The sequence below is a fragment of the Palaemon carinicauda genome, chromosome 32, assembly GCF_036898095.1.
Source record: "Palaemon carinicauda isolate YSFRI2023 chromosome 32, ASM3689809v2, whole genome shotgun sequence".
Classification (NCBI taxonomy): Eukaryota; Metazoa; Arthropoda; class Malacostraca; order Decapoda; family Palaemonidae; genus Palaemon; species Palaemon carinicauda.
The window spans coordinates 26068737-26084163 of NC_090756.1; the positions used below are offsets into that span (position 1 = coordinate 26068737).

General features: G+C 36.7%; 2 protein-coding genes across 5 annotated transcripts in view; both read right to left on the reverse strand.

Moving 5' to 3' along the window:
* Positions 1-3863: 3863 nt before the first annotated feature.
* Positions 3864-5543, reverse strand: LOC137625352 (protein phosphatase 1 regulatory subunit 12B-like). The gene has a single exon (XM_068356209.1). The coding sequence runs from the start codon at positions 5340-5342 to the stop codon at positions 4695-4697; it is 648 nt and encodes a 215-aa protein (XP_068212310.1). The 5' UTR covers positions 5343-5543; the 3' UTR covers positions 3864-4694.
* Positions 5544-11152: 5609 nt separating this feature from the next.
* Positions 11153-15427, reverse strand: part of LOC137625353 (uncharacterized) — a 29759-nt gene continuing 25484 nt past the window's right edge. For 3 of the 4 annotated variants that reach the window (XM_068356213.1, XM_068356211.1, XM_068356210.1), the window contains 2 exons: positions 14120-14372; positions 11153-13196 (listed from right to left, as the gene is read on the reverse strand). In XM_068356213.1, the coding sequence (XP_068212314.1) occupies positions 12302-13196; positions 14120-14372 (1148 nt within the window). In that variant the 3' untranslated portion in view covers positions 11153-12301. The remainder of the gene's footprint in view (positions 13197-14119; positions 14373-15427) is intronic. The other variant, XM_068356212.1, reaches the window with a different exon arrangement.

A 15427-nucleotide genomic window follows, 5' to 3' on the forward strand; every position in this document is an offset into this window, starting at 1 on the left:
GTGGGTAGCTTAATAACGTGGTTAGAGAAAGGGTATGTTATGGGTATAGAAATTGGGTAAGGTTAGGGTAAATATGGGGGTATTTGACCCCCACTCTTTTATCTCTTTGCTTTTAGATCATTCTCTTTACTAGAAAGAGTAAGTTATAAGATTCAACTTTATCGAACTGGATATCGTGATATTGGTAGTAGATATTAACACGTTTTGAAAGTCCTTTACCTATATACAGTATATATATATATATATATATATATATATATATATATATATATATATATATATATATATATATGTATGTATGTATATGTGTATATATATATATATATATGTATATATATATATATATATATATATATATATATATATATATATATATATATATATATATATATATATGTATGTATGTATATGTGTGTATATATATATATATATATATATATATATATATATATATATATATATATATATATATATATATATATATATATAAACACAGTATATTATAAGATAAATAATGAACCATTTTCCATATATTTAGCTATATGTAATCTTTAAGTTCTTTTTTCATTGCTTTCATAATATACGTAATAAATATATTATAAGATATAAGATATATATTGAAATATTTTTCCATTTTTTTAGTTATATTTCATTTTTTTTCACATATTTCATTGAAATATTCATGCAATGTTTTCTGGCATTGAAGTATATTTTAATAATTTTTTTCCAAATATATTTCATCTAAATATTCATATAAATTGCATAGTATTTTTCACTGATTATTAATCTCATTTTTGATAATCAAATGATTTACTAGACACTAATGTTAAAAAACATTTTAACCAACTAAGAAATAAAATGAAACTAAAAGAGAGATTACTCGAATCCCATATGCGAAATCATGGTGAGGTGTAGATGGAGATGGTTTGGGCATGCTCTTCGCACTCCAAAAGAGAGATTAGTTCACCAAACTTTCAACAGGGCTCCACAAGGCACTAGAAGAGTTGGAAGACCCAGGCCTACATGGCTGAGGGCTATGAAGCGCGAAGTGGGAGATGATAGATGGAGAAGTATTGATTTAAAATCTCAAGATAGAGACGACTAGCGAAATCTAACTGAGGCTATTTGCGTCAATAGGCGTAGGAGATGATGATAATGATGTTTTGACAGTACTTAGAGAAATATTTGAGAATTTACTCATACATTTTATTATTAATTCATTTTTTTCTATTTCAAAATATCAGAATTCGAATGTTAATAATTTTTTCAAAATATGATGATCACCATTTGGCAACATCTTCAAATAGTAGACTCTGTCATCTTTCAGTATTAAAATTTAAATAATCTTTCTAGAATATAGTGCTCACCATTTGGCAACATCTTCAATTATTAGTCTCAGTCCTCTTCAGAATTAAAATCTTAATAAATTTTTCTAAAATATGGTACTCACCATTTGGCAACATCTTCAAATGTTAGCCTCAGTCACCTTTAGAACTAAAATTTCAATCATTTTTCTAAAATATGATGCTCACCATTTGGCAACATTTTCAAATATTAGGCTCAGTCATCTTTAGAACTAAAATTTCAATAATTTTTCTAAAATATGGTGCTCACCATTTGGCAACATCTTCAAATATTAGGCTCAGTCATCTTTAGAACTAAAATTTCAATCATTTTTCTAAAATATGGTGCTCACCATTTGGCAACATCTTTAAATATTAGGCTCAGTCCTCTTTAGAACTAAGATTTCAATAATTTTTCTAAAATATGGTGCTCACCATTTGGCAACATCTTCAAATATTAGACTCAGTCAGCTATAGAACTAAAATTTCAATTATTTTTCTAAAATATGGTGCTCACCATTTGGCAACATCTTCAAATATTAGGCTGTCATCTAAAGAATTAAAATCTTAATAATTTTTCTAAAATATTGTGCTCACCCATTGGCAACATCTTTAAATATTAGGCTCAGTTATCTATAGAATTAAAATCTTGAATAATTTTTCTAGAATATGGTGCCCACCCATTGGCAACATTTTCAAATATTAGGCTCAGTCATCTTTAGAAGTAAAATCTTAATAATTTTTCTAAAATATGGTGCTCACCATTTGGCAACATCTTCAAATATTAGGCTCAGCCATCTATAGGATTAGAATCTTAATAATTTCTCTAAAATATGGTGCCCAACCATCTGGCAACATCTTCAAATATTAGGCCTACTCAGTATGTTATATTTGATCAACTATTTATCTCTTCCATTGAAAACATTTTTAGATAAAATGTCAAAAAGATATTTATCTTTCTATATATGGAAATTCGTGAACACATTTTTTTTTTCAATTTTGAAGACATGTAAAAATAGTCCTATTTAAATTTGAAAATTTGTAAAAATTAAACTTTTCAATTTTCGAATATGAAAAATTATCAAAAATAGTTCTTTTTAAATTTGAGAATTTGTGAAAATAAAACTTTCAGTTTTTTAAAACATGAAATCTACAAATATGTCTTTTCAAATATGAAAACTTATAAGAATATTTCTTTCAAAACTTTCAAATTTGTAGAAATAAAATTTTTAATTTTTTTTCACTGTGAAAACTATAAAAATACCTCTTTCAAAACTTTAATTCTTGTAAAAATTAGACTTTTCAATTTTTAAATATGAAAACTTGTCAAAATTACTACTTTCCAAACTTTAAAACTTGTAAGAAATATTTCAATCAAAACTTTAAAACTTGTAAAAAGTAAATCTTAATTCTTTTAATGTGAAAACTTTTCAAAATACTTCTTTCAAAACTTGAAAACTGGTAAAACTATTTAAACCATTTCTTTTCCAAACCAGTAAACTAAAAAATAAAACCACTTATATAAAGAAGGATACATTAAAATACAGTATTACAAAAATATTGCTATATTAAGAAATATATGATGAATCGGAAATTGATGATACAATACTTTTCCCACCAATAAAAAAAAAGGGTGGGATTATATTATAAAAAAAACAAATACACAGTTGTAAATAAAAATTACCTATTAACAGTAACAACAACTTAAAAAATACAATTTTATAAGGCACGATTTAAAAAAGTAAATATACATTTATATATCACCTTTTTTTAAAATGAGTTTAAAGTCACGTCATGGAGACATTACACTCCCATCAATTTTCAAAAATCTCGTCCATTTTTTCCACTAGTATCCACTGGCCTAGTTAGTCCCATGAGGATACAAAAAAAGTATTTAATAATTCAATATATGTACATAGATTACAGTTATGTAAGCAATTTGGGTCACATATGGTTTTAATAAACAATTTTCATCAACATTTTTTTTCATGAGCACTTTCGTGGCCGAGCTGTTAGCCACTCGAACTTCCTTGGTTAGAAGCCGTTAAGCCCCCTCTAGCCGAGTCCCCTACAGGTATGGCTAACCGTGGGCACTCACATACCTCCTTGGGGAAGGAGGCGATGGTATACTAAGCCTGTCCTTCTCTCTCAATCTCGTTAAAGAGAAGAGGAAGGAACATTAAACGCACACACAAAAAAAAAACACGTAGTTTGATTCAATAAAAAGTTATTAAAGTTTCATATATATATTTTACGACATCAAACACAGGCAGGTGGAATTAATGAAAATATTGCACACGTATTTTTTTTTTCAATTTAGCATTGGCCAAATCCCCCCCCCCCTCCCCCCTTCCTCAAGGAAGAGGGGGAAGTTGAGAGGGGGTAGGGGGTGGAAAACTGACTCCCTTGCAATCTCAAATAAATATTTAATATCAAAGATGAGGTAACTTAGAGAGTCAGATTATGATATATATATATATATATATATATATATATATATATATATATATATATATATATATATATATATATAATGTTTGCTTGATATCACTTTGTGAAATAAACACAAAACGAAAAATTAATGGGACAATTTTTCTTCACAGAAATTTTCACTTGGACGTCCAGGTCGAATCCATTCATGTCGATATTTTTCACATTCATTTTTTTTCCAGTTTCTTCATTATTCATCACCCATGACGTTGCTTCAATCAATAGTTTATACAATGGAGCGTAAATAGCATTTAAAAAAAAATCATTAACACATCACAGACTTACGCAATGACATAAAAAAAAAAATTATTATTTCTGTCAATGCGTTGAACCTCTTCTGGCTCAAGCTGAGACACATCTCAAAGAACTTACATTTATCAATAATAATCGTAGTTCGTTATTGCACAGGGCCGTTGATAAGTGCGAAAAAAGGTGGTGGTAGTAGTTCTTCTACAGTATGGGTACAAAAAAGGGCATCATCTCCTTCTTCAGGAGGGAAATAGCCCTCTTAACAACATTGCAAAAAGGGGCTCTCTCTTTTCAGTACAGAGCTTGGCCCATTCACCAACATACGCATGACAGGTAAATGGTACTTCTACAAGTATGTTTAGGTACAAAAAGGGCCTCTCTCCTTCTTCAGGAGGGAAATAACCCTCTCAACAACATTGCCAAAAAAGGGCCTCTCCCAGAAAAGAGCTTTAGGCCCCCACACCAACATACACACATGGCACAAACAGGGATAAGAAATATGATCATTTAGCATTTTTTTTATAATAAAACAGTTCACTAAAAAGTCATATATAAGTTATTCCTAAATATATATATATGTGTTTATATACATATCACAACCGACGGATATTATTACCTCCTGCTGGAGGAGGAGGAGGCCGATCTCAGGAGGTATTGCATGACCTCGTATTTGCCTCTCCAACACGCCAAGTGCAAGGGGGAGAAGCCGTCCCTGTTCGTCAGGTGGAGGGACGCCCCGTGGGCCACCAGCACCTTGATGACCTCCAGGTTGCCGTCCATGCACGACTGCGTCAGGGCGGTCTGCCCGTCGGAGGTGAAACCGTTGATCTGCACCAGCTGGGAGTACCTCGTCAGGATGCGCTTCAACTCCCTCGGGTTGCCGTCTCTCACGGCCTGCACGAACTCGGCCTGGCATCCGAACTGCTCGACGCCTGGGTATCCGGAATCCGGGGGGAACTCGTATCCGAAGTGCGGCGAAGGAGGGCGCTGGTATCCGGGACTCTCCGGACAGCTGTAGGTCGGGGAAGCGCCGCCCGCGCTCCCGGTACTGCTGTTACTCGTGGTGCTGGAGATGCTGTAGGCCGGGCTGTGGGCGGTGTAGGCGGGCGAGTAGATGCGCTGGTCGTCGTAGGGATCGGAGAGAGGCGCCGGGGATGGCTGAGGAGAAGCCAGGGGCGAAGAGTCGCCCGTCGACATGAGCGAATCGGGCGAAGAAGGAGCATCGTCCGAACACACCGAGTTCGCTCGCTCGACCTTCATGCTTTTTTTTCAAGGGGCGTCTCTCGACTTCGACACGAATAAATCTCCTGAGGGGGATTAAAAACTCCTCTTTTTTTCTTTTTATTCCTCCCGAAGGGACGTTAGCGTTGGTCCCTCAAAAAATATTGGGGGTTAATAATGGCGACACATGTGACCTCTGCGCGGAGCGAGCTGCGAACTGAACCGTTCTAAGCAGTGTCTGAGAACTGACTGGCAGTGTGCAATCGGCGGTGGTGGAGGGAGGTGGTGGGGGATCCTGGAGGGAGGGGGGGAGGGGGGAGGGAAGGAGGAGGAGGAGCAGCTCACTAGCGCCGCCCTGGTGGCCAGAAGGAACAACACCACGTGGGAAAAACAGACAGCAGCGTGAGAACGGTGTCACTCCTTAACCAGAATCTCCCCCCTCTCCCTCCCCCCTCACTCCCTCCCTCTCTCCCTCCCTCCCTCCCTCCCCTAGCCCATCCCTAGCGGCCCTGAGCTCTCCTCTCATCAGCTCTCTCTCTCTCTCTCTCTCTCTCTCTCTCTCTCTCTCTCTCTCTCTCTCTCTCTCTCTCTCTGTTGAAAAAATTACTCTAGATAATTAATATTTTCCAATAAATAATGATAAGAAACTAGAAGTACACACACACACACACGCATGCATACACACACACACTTACACACAGACACACACACACACACACACACACATATATATATATATATATATATATATATATATATATATATATATATATATATATATATATATATATATATTTATCAGGGGTGGCTCTAAACAAAACACAACGCCAGTCACCAGCTCATTCATACTGTCATTGTAGTCATGAATGAAGAATTTTTTAGATTGGATTTATCCACAATGCTGAGGAGAAAGGATGAATATGGCAGTGACTGCTTTTTGACAATTCTGTAGAGCCATCCGCTTGGAAAACAGTTTAGTGTTGATATATATATATATATATATATGTAAATAATATATATATATATATATATATATATATATATATATATATATATATATATATATATATATATATATATATATGTGTGTGTGTGTGTGTGTATATATTATTTACATGTACACACACACACACACACATATATATATATATATATATATATATATATATATATATATATATATATATATATATATATATATATATATGTATATATATGTGTGTGTTAGTGTATATGTGTGCGTGTGTATGTAGATGTTGATTAATAATAGTTAAGAATAGCAATTCTAAAATGCCTAAAACTGAAAAAAATATATATTTTTCATTTTTTTATTCAAACTGAGTCCTTCTTAGCTCTAAAATGACTTAAGAAAAGCGAAACTAATTATTTCATAAATCAGTAGTATTAAGATTTTCATTATTTTAATTAACTAGATAATTTTCTGATAAATTTTTTACAATTATTAACTCGCAATTATTCAGTCGAAAAAAATATTAAGTCTTGAAGGGAGATTAACTCTACGGGATTTAATCGTACAAAATCAGCTCCTCTTTAAAGAAAACCAGGGTCACCTTAATGGGTGACTTATTTAAATCTAATTTCTTTTTATTGGGGTTCACAAAACTCATTCTTGAGTTAGAGTTCACGTCATACTTTATTCCTGATCTGCTCTTCTCGTTTTTATTTTCTTTCCTCACTGGGCTACTTTCTTTGTTGGGTCCCTTGGGCTTATAGCATCTTGCTCTTCTATCTAGGGTTGTAGCTTAGCAAGCAATAATGCTAATAAACGATGTATTTGGCAATTACTGTATGCAATGTATAGAAGAAAGCATAGAGTCAATTCGCTATTGTATATGCAGCATGCATACACACACATACACACACACACACACACACACATATATATATATATATATATATATATATATATATATATATATATATATATATATATATATATATATATCTTTACATTTATATATTATTATTATTATTATAATTATTATTATTATTAATTGCTAAGCTACAACCCTAGTTGGAAAAGCAGAATGCCATAAGCCCAGGGGACCCAACAGGGAAAATAGCCCAGTGAGGAAAGGAAACAAGGAAAAATAAAGTATTTTACGAACAGTAACAACGTGCTAATAGATAGTATAAAAATTCTATTAGTACTTTCATGCAAAGGTCTGCTTCATCGAAACAGGCATTTGAAATTCTTATATTAATGTGTTTTTTTTCCAATTGTGTTAGGGGTAAGCACGGTTGCCTTCTTGTTGAAGGACTCTGCTTTGGTTTAGGGGTAGACTGTGGTTCTGATCGGCTGCCCTGCCTGACGTCGCTTTAGACCCCGGTAGCGTATGTTCCTGTGGTCCCGATCGGCTGCCCTGCCTGACATCGCTTTAGACCCTGGTAGCGTATGTTCCTGTGGTACCGATCGGCTGCCCTGCCTGACATCACTTTAGACCCCGGTAGCGTATGTTCCTGTGGTCCCGATCGGCTGCCCTGCCTGACATCGCTTAGACCCCGGTAGCGTATGTTCCTGTGGTCCCAATCGGCTGCCCTGCCTGACATCGCTTTAGACCCCGGTAGCGTATGTTCATGTAGTTCACCAGTCATCAAGGTCCTTCCTCCCGGCTGCAAGGAGTCTTGCCGCAGTTAGGTAGAGAGTTTGAGACGTGTGAGGTATCCGTTATGTTTTTAAAAGGTGTTGGAGTGGCTTTATTTGTGTGCGTATTAGTCTGTAACACTCATTTGCTTTTAAGCAAACCTATCGGTCAATCAGATTCAAACGTTCACTGTTAACTCTTACCCTTGATGACCCAATATTACAATGTTTCAAATAGTGGGTGTCCACATAAGGTTCCCAGTCCAATATCCATGAGCTCACCACCAGTAACAACAATCGACAAGGAAGCATTTGGATCAACTCACAGGGATTTTTTGTTGCTTATGTAATATCATCCGTTGTAAGTAGTTGGTACTAACTAACGCTTCCATATATACATACTCAGTTCACGCTATAAGGTCAAGGTCACCGTCTTTTATTTATAGATATTAAGTTCAGTGTTGGTCGAAAGGATTTTTTTGTTCAACAGGTTTCCATAAGTCTTGTTTCTTGGTTTATCTGTTATTTATCTAACATTAATATTTATCTGTTGTTTATTTTCTTCTCTTTAGCTTGCTCTTTGCTTCTCCAATCCTTTTCTACAACTAGGCTGATTTCCCTGTTGTTTTTGGGCTGCTAACTTCGTACGTTTGCAACTAAGCTGGCATCTGGCCCTTCGTAAACACGCTAACTTTGGTTGATGATGTTGGTCGTGCACAGCCTTCCTACCTGTTAACTTTGATATCATCCAACGAAGTGATCTGCGTTTGGCCGGTGATTACTACAAATGTCCAATTTTTAAACCTTCTGCAGTAAAAAACAATGGAGGAAAGATATAGTTAGGAGCATAAAACCTTGGAAATCACCCAAAGGGAGTGGATGTTGACTGTCAACAACACATAAAGCTATAAGTTGGAAGTTTGACCTAAGCATGGACTTATGCCACAGTCTATCAAATGTCTTTGAGACATCAAATGGAATTATAAATGGTCCCTTAAAGTGTACACAGATGAAGTCCAGACATTAATGGGATATGAAAGAGGACCAGTACGTCTTATTTCTACGGAAGCCATATTGATGAGTAGAAGACAGAAAGTTGAATTTTAGAACCTTAAAGCATAGAGAGTCAAGTTTTGATTATTGTAGCTATACTAAAAGACAAGATTGGGTTAAATTTAGACCTTGGGAGCCCTGGGTCACGTCAGGTTTGGGGGCTCACGAACAAACAGTAGAGTAAACACAGAGCACGAAGTCTTCCATTGCTCAGCATGGTTGTCGGAGATAGTGCTTCATCAGTGCCAGTTTGCGGAATGACCCTTCTGAATAGTGACTATCATACCTAGATATAATCCAAGGGTTACATTGACAGTATGAAAATCCTGTAGCAAACAAGTGAGATATAACCCATCCTTGTTAAAGGCTGCAAACTGTACAATATCTACAGAAGTCGTGAGGGAAGCACCCGCAAGCTTCTAATCCTGAATTTTTATTTAAGCATCAGGTGCAAAGCATAATGTGTTTATAATTTTGAACCTGACATACACTTCTTGTTATTTGGGGATCAGGTGGAGTAATACCCTTGTTGATAGGGAAGTCACATCTTTGTTGGATGACCTAAATACAATGTTCGCAACTGCCGTATCAAGTCTCGCTTGCTTGCTTCTAGTGTTGTACCTAAGCCCACCAATTTGATTAATAAGCTAAACCTAGTGAGTGATCTCACTGCTTTGTTGGCTAGTCTCTTGAGATAAAGGCTTTGGGTGCTTCCAATTGGATTTGCATTGAGATGACAGTCTGGATGCTTACTTGTACAGTATGTCTCCTCGGCTGTTCCATACCTGTTCAATCTTACCATCTAACATTGGATAGTTCAGTCTAGGTTCTGAGTTTAGCCCCTGGGCAAAGCCTTCATCGTATCTTGATAATTTCACTGGGTAAGGTTTCATCTCACCAGCTGACATTGGACAGTTCAGTCTAGTGTCTGAGTTTAGCCCTTTGGCAAAGTCCTCATCGTATCTTGATAATTTTGCGGGGCGAGCAGTTTGTCCCTCATTTGGAAAACATTGAATGTCTTCATCACGATAAAATGCCTCAAGTAAGATAGTACGCTACCCTCAATTTTTGTAATGCAACAGACAACTTGTTCAAAATGACATATTAGAGCTCCACATCTGAATTCTCCTCTAGGAGAAAAAAAAACAACTTCCTGGCTGATTGATGCTTAGTTTACATCATACTATATCCTACTTGTAATTTATGTTGACATAGATAGAAGTTTCTACCATCCAATCCCAGCTCTTTATCCATCTACAAGGTTTTTAGCATAGTACCAGCTTTCGCTGAAAGTAATTTCACAGGTGCTGCTCTTCTATGTCCTTCCAAAGACTTCATTAGAATTATTAGAAGTCACCTATCTGTAAGTTAACAAAGGTTTTTTTATGAAGCCACAGTAACTAACAGCTTCAACACTGTAAGATTCAGTGAGTGAGCAGCACATATATAAAAATTCTTTTGAGTACTTATTTGCTGTCATTTCAATGTAGGGAGAATCTAAAAATATATGTAGTTACTTTGGATAACTTAGAGACTTAAAATATATAATAATATGAATACTTTCATGCAATGTTGTTGGACTTGGAGTCAACAGAACTGAAACTGTCTAGAGCCCTTTTACCCCCGGGGTATTTGGAAATTTCCAATCCTTAACCCCCAAGGGGTTATTTTTTTCCTAGCACATTTTGCAGTATATTTTTTTTAAATTGCTCTAACAGCCTTAATTTTTGTCATAGAGAGGTCAGGTTGGTCTCATTCTCTTGGAAAATGCCTGAATTTTCTCAAAAAAATTATCAAAAAATATGAAAAACAAATTTTTATAGCATTTTTTTGCAAGGACGTACCGGTACGTCCATGGGGGTAAAGGGATGGCTTTTGTGAAACGTACCAGTACGTCCTTTGGGGGTAAAAGGGATGGCTTTTGTGAAACGTACCAGTACGTCCTTGGGGGTAAAGGGATGGCTTTTGTGAAACGTACCAGTACGTCCTTTGGGGGTAAAAGGGCTAGCGCTAGGGTCATAGGATCAGAGAATAATTTTCAATAGATTATAAAAGAACTGTTAATTAAGCAGCTTGTTCCTATTAGGACATTCCATAGGTCAGAAATATATTTTTTATAGAATCATATGATCTTCATAGAGCATATAGTATTAAGGTACAATGTATTTAATAAATACTTTATTAGAATAAAAATATTAAACATATGTAACATCTATTTCAGTGTTGTTGCTAGTAACTCATTTCAAGCTTTAGAGTGAATAAAGAAACATTAATGATAAATTAACTTATATATTCTTAATACAAAGTGAAATATTATGATTAAACAAGAGATTAGTGTTTTGTTCAAACTAATGTATAAACTTTTCTTTACAATATACATCTAGACAGTGTATAGCACATAGTATATGCTGATATTCTCTATCAAAAATTTGTACAGTGTGGTATTCCTAATATTTACGGCATTTACTCTATGGAAATGAAGTAACCTACAGGGTGTCCACAAAGTCTGGGTACATGGGAGATTTCAACTACTGTACAGGGTGTCCACAAAGTCTGGATACAGAGGATATTTCACTCCTTATTTAAGTTATTTTTCCTGTCCATATCGAATGATGGCTCTGTCTAAAGAAGAACGATTCGAGTTAGTAGTCTTAAGTGGACGAGAAGGAAGGATGGTCTTACCGTAAAATTGCAGAAGAATTTAACCTTCGACACGCTGAATTTTGTAAAATGCATCAAATTATGCATTGATAATGATGGAAATCTACTTGAAAATATTAGTTATTAACATTAGATTTAAATAAAATTGTTTCTCCAATGTACCCAGACTTTGTGGACACCCTGAAGTTGAAATCTCCAATGTAACCAGATTTTTTTGGACACCCCGTATATAGATAAACTAATATTATTGCAAAAGAAACCATGTATATTTCTTTCTAAGACATCAAGCTAATCTTTGGATAAAATGACTAACAATTACTTTCAGAAACTTATGAAAATATCAGTGTTCCTTCTGGTTTTCATTATGGATTCTATGGTAAATCTTCAAAATACTGTAGTTATGTAAGCCACGCGAGGGAAACTATCCGCTGAAATGACGGAAGAGTCAAATGATGTATAGTAGTTTAAGTTAGGTATGAGGGTTGAGGCCAGTGAAACACCCAGGCTGGATAAAGAACCAACCCCCTATGTTAGGTTAATTATCGTAAAGTCAGGTTGTAATGTACCCCTGCTGAAATACGTACATTTCTTTTCTGAAGTTTTACCGATTCACTTTTGTTTCGTTGTGAGTGACGCACTTTTCAGCAGCATGATATAAAGATCGAGAATCTAATTTCCTTTAGCCCGCTGGACCGGGAGAACCTCGTCGACCGGGAATGCCGCGGCCCCCGTACGAACCGGGTATGCCAGGGGGTCCTTCTACTCCTCTTGAGCCTGCATCTCCTGGTGCTCCATAATCTCCTGACTCTCCCGGCACCCCTGGAGGTCCTGAGGTACCATAGAAACCAGGATATCCTCTGGCTCCGTAATCGCCAGGAGAACCTCGAAATCCTGACTCCCCTCGTGCTCCGGACGTTCCTCGAGGCCCTGGAGATCCAGATAGACCTGGGGCTCCGGAATTCCCTGCTGCTCCTCGAGATCCAGGAGTCCCCGCTGCTCCTCGGGGTCCGGGAGCCCCCGCTGCTCCTCGAGATCCCGGAGTCCCTGCTTCTCCTCGGGATCCAGGAGCCCCTGCTGCTCCTCGTGATCCAGGAGCCCCTGCGACTCCCCGAGATCCGGGAGCCCCTGCTGCTCCTCGTGATCCAGGAGCCCCTGCTTCTCCTCGGGATCCGGGAGCCCCTGCTTCTCCTCGGGATCCGGGAGCCCCTGCTTCTCCCCGTGATCCAGGAGCCCCTGCGGCTCCCCGAGATCCGGGAGCCCCTGCTACTCCTGGAGCTCCGGGAGCTCCTGGAGCCCCCGCTGCTCCGGGAGCTCCTGGAGCCCCTGCTGCTCCTCGAGATCCGGGAGCGCCCGCGGCTCCTCGAGATCCTGGGTTACCTTGTCTTCCTGGTTCACCCCTGGAGCCTGTAAATCCATCTTCACCTGTCGATCCAGGTGCTCCTTGAAATCCTGTGTAACCAGGCGCATCGGTGAAACCTGGCCTTCCGTCCGGTCCACTTGGGTAGTTGATTCGTGAGTAGCTTCTGCTGTAGTCAACACCTCCAGAAACAGCAGGGAGACTATTACTTGTTAATCTGGAATAAATGTGTACAAATAGTTTACATTACTTTGTCATTCTTAGCTTCATGAATGTTGGAGAAATTCTACATTTTTTTTGTAAAGATAATAGATAAAAGATGATATAATGAACTCAAGCTTGGGGATTGGAAATGTAATTTTATAATTAATCTTAAAAAAACTAACTCCGAATCCCTGTTTGTCTTCACAACATGGGAATGTTGTTGAATAACCTCTTTGGAGAGAAACATTCAAGGGAATCAGGGAAATATAAAATTAATTAATCTTAAAAAACTACCTCCGAATCCCTGTTTGTCTTCACAACAGAGGAATGTTATTGAATAACCTCTTTGGAGAGAAACATTCAAGGGAATCAGGGAAATACAAAATTAATTAATCTTAAAAAACTAACTCCGAATCCCTGTTTGTCTTCACAACATGGGAATGTTGTTGAACAACCTCTTTGGAGAGAAACATTTAAGGGATTCAGGGAAACATAAAAAGCGAGAAAAAAGAAGTTAATAAACAGGATATTCAGGAGTTTCTGATGAATCGTCTTCCATAGCACACTCTCTAGAGATTTGTAAGTAACCCTTATTTGTTATCTCTCTGCATATTCATTGAACATTATCTTAGTTTTACTCATATTCATTTTCAGTCCTGGTCAGTAAGACATTAACTATATGCTTTCTCTACATTGATGTATGATTTTTGCTTAAACTAATGTGTCAATTCAGTCACATATTAACTAAAAATGAGTTATGTATGGTCTTTTGAATGTATTATTATAATATCTTCTTTGTATTTTGCTAAAAAAATATAATGATGTATTCCTTGCAACCTTTGTGGAATGTAGGTTTTAGTGTTTGTCCTCATTTTCAAGCTAACAACATGGCTTTGAAACTAACACTATAGCTTAGAATACTCTTGATGAGCTCACCTGTGTGCTTCGCTAGCCTGTGGCTTCTCGGAAAGATCATTCACGCGGATCTCCAAACTGGACACTCTTCTTTCGACGTCCCGATGGAAATCGTCAGCCTCGGTTTTAAAATTGGCGAGGCGGTTTTCCGTTCCCTGAACTTCGCTTCTTAATCTTTCGAACGTTTCTCGAAGAGGTCTAATGTTCTCGATTTCTCCCTGCAGGCGACCCACCTCTGTTTCGAGACGAACTATCCGCACATCAGAGTTAGCACCTGAAGTTGAAAAGGAATGTAGATAGCAACAACAATAATAATATGATAGAATACTTGACTTATAGAGATATATTGACACTAGCAGGATGATAAAATACTTGTCTTATAGAGATATATAGACACTAGCAGGATGATGAAATGCTTGTGTTATAGAGATATATTGACACTAGCAGGATGATAAACTACTTGTCTTATAGAGATATATTGACACTAGCAGGATGATAAAATACTCGTCTTATAGAGATATATTGACACTAGCAGGATGATAAAATACTCGTCTTATAGAGATATATTGACACTCTAGCGGCATCGAGAATGAATAGTTTACGAGATACTTTGCCGATAGGGATTTGATAGTTTTTGGTATAATAGTGAAAATTTTTGTAAGAATATGTAGACAAAAGTGACTGGCTTGCAAACAAAAAAAACAAAAATCAGGTTTTCAGACAGTGGCTAGGCACTATTTACACAGGCAGGGTAAAGAGATATAGTTAAGGAAGTAACAGAAGATGTTGATGTAAGTTGAGAGAAATTGCAGTCTGAAAAAAAAAATTGGTAGGGTATGCAAGGTAAAAAAAGTAGAAAATAATTACTAGTCAAGAAGATGGTATATGAAAACAGAAGTTAAATATGATGTGCGCTGAGGGAAGAGGTAAGCCATTGGTCGTAATTGCGTCCAGTATTTCTACTCCCTTCAGCGTCATACCTATTTTATGTATTTTAAGATTTTGCAAATTATATAACATTATATATCAATGGAAAGGAAATTTAGTCAGTTATACAATAATGAATTTTGTAAAGTCCTTTCTTACAAAGTGTTTTATGCAAGGATGAGTTAAGTAAGATGTGCAAAAATTGGGATTGGGGCTTGAGTGCCAAATCATTTGGTGAGGGGATGGGTCCCAAAGGGTCAAGTGTACTCAAGACAAGGGAAACAGTAGGATCTATGTAAGAAAGTTGTGCCATAGATGTTGTACAAAAATACTAGTTCCATACTTTAGAACTCTAAGGTTTCATACATTTGTTTACATGAGTATTTCTTATGATTTTTTTTA

Excerpts from the sequence above, each read along its gene's own strand:
- LOC137625352 (XM_068356209.1), bottom strand. The coding sequence starts at position 5,342 with ATGAAGGTCGAGCGAGCGAACTCGGTGTGTTCGGACGATGCTCCTTCT.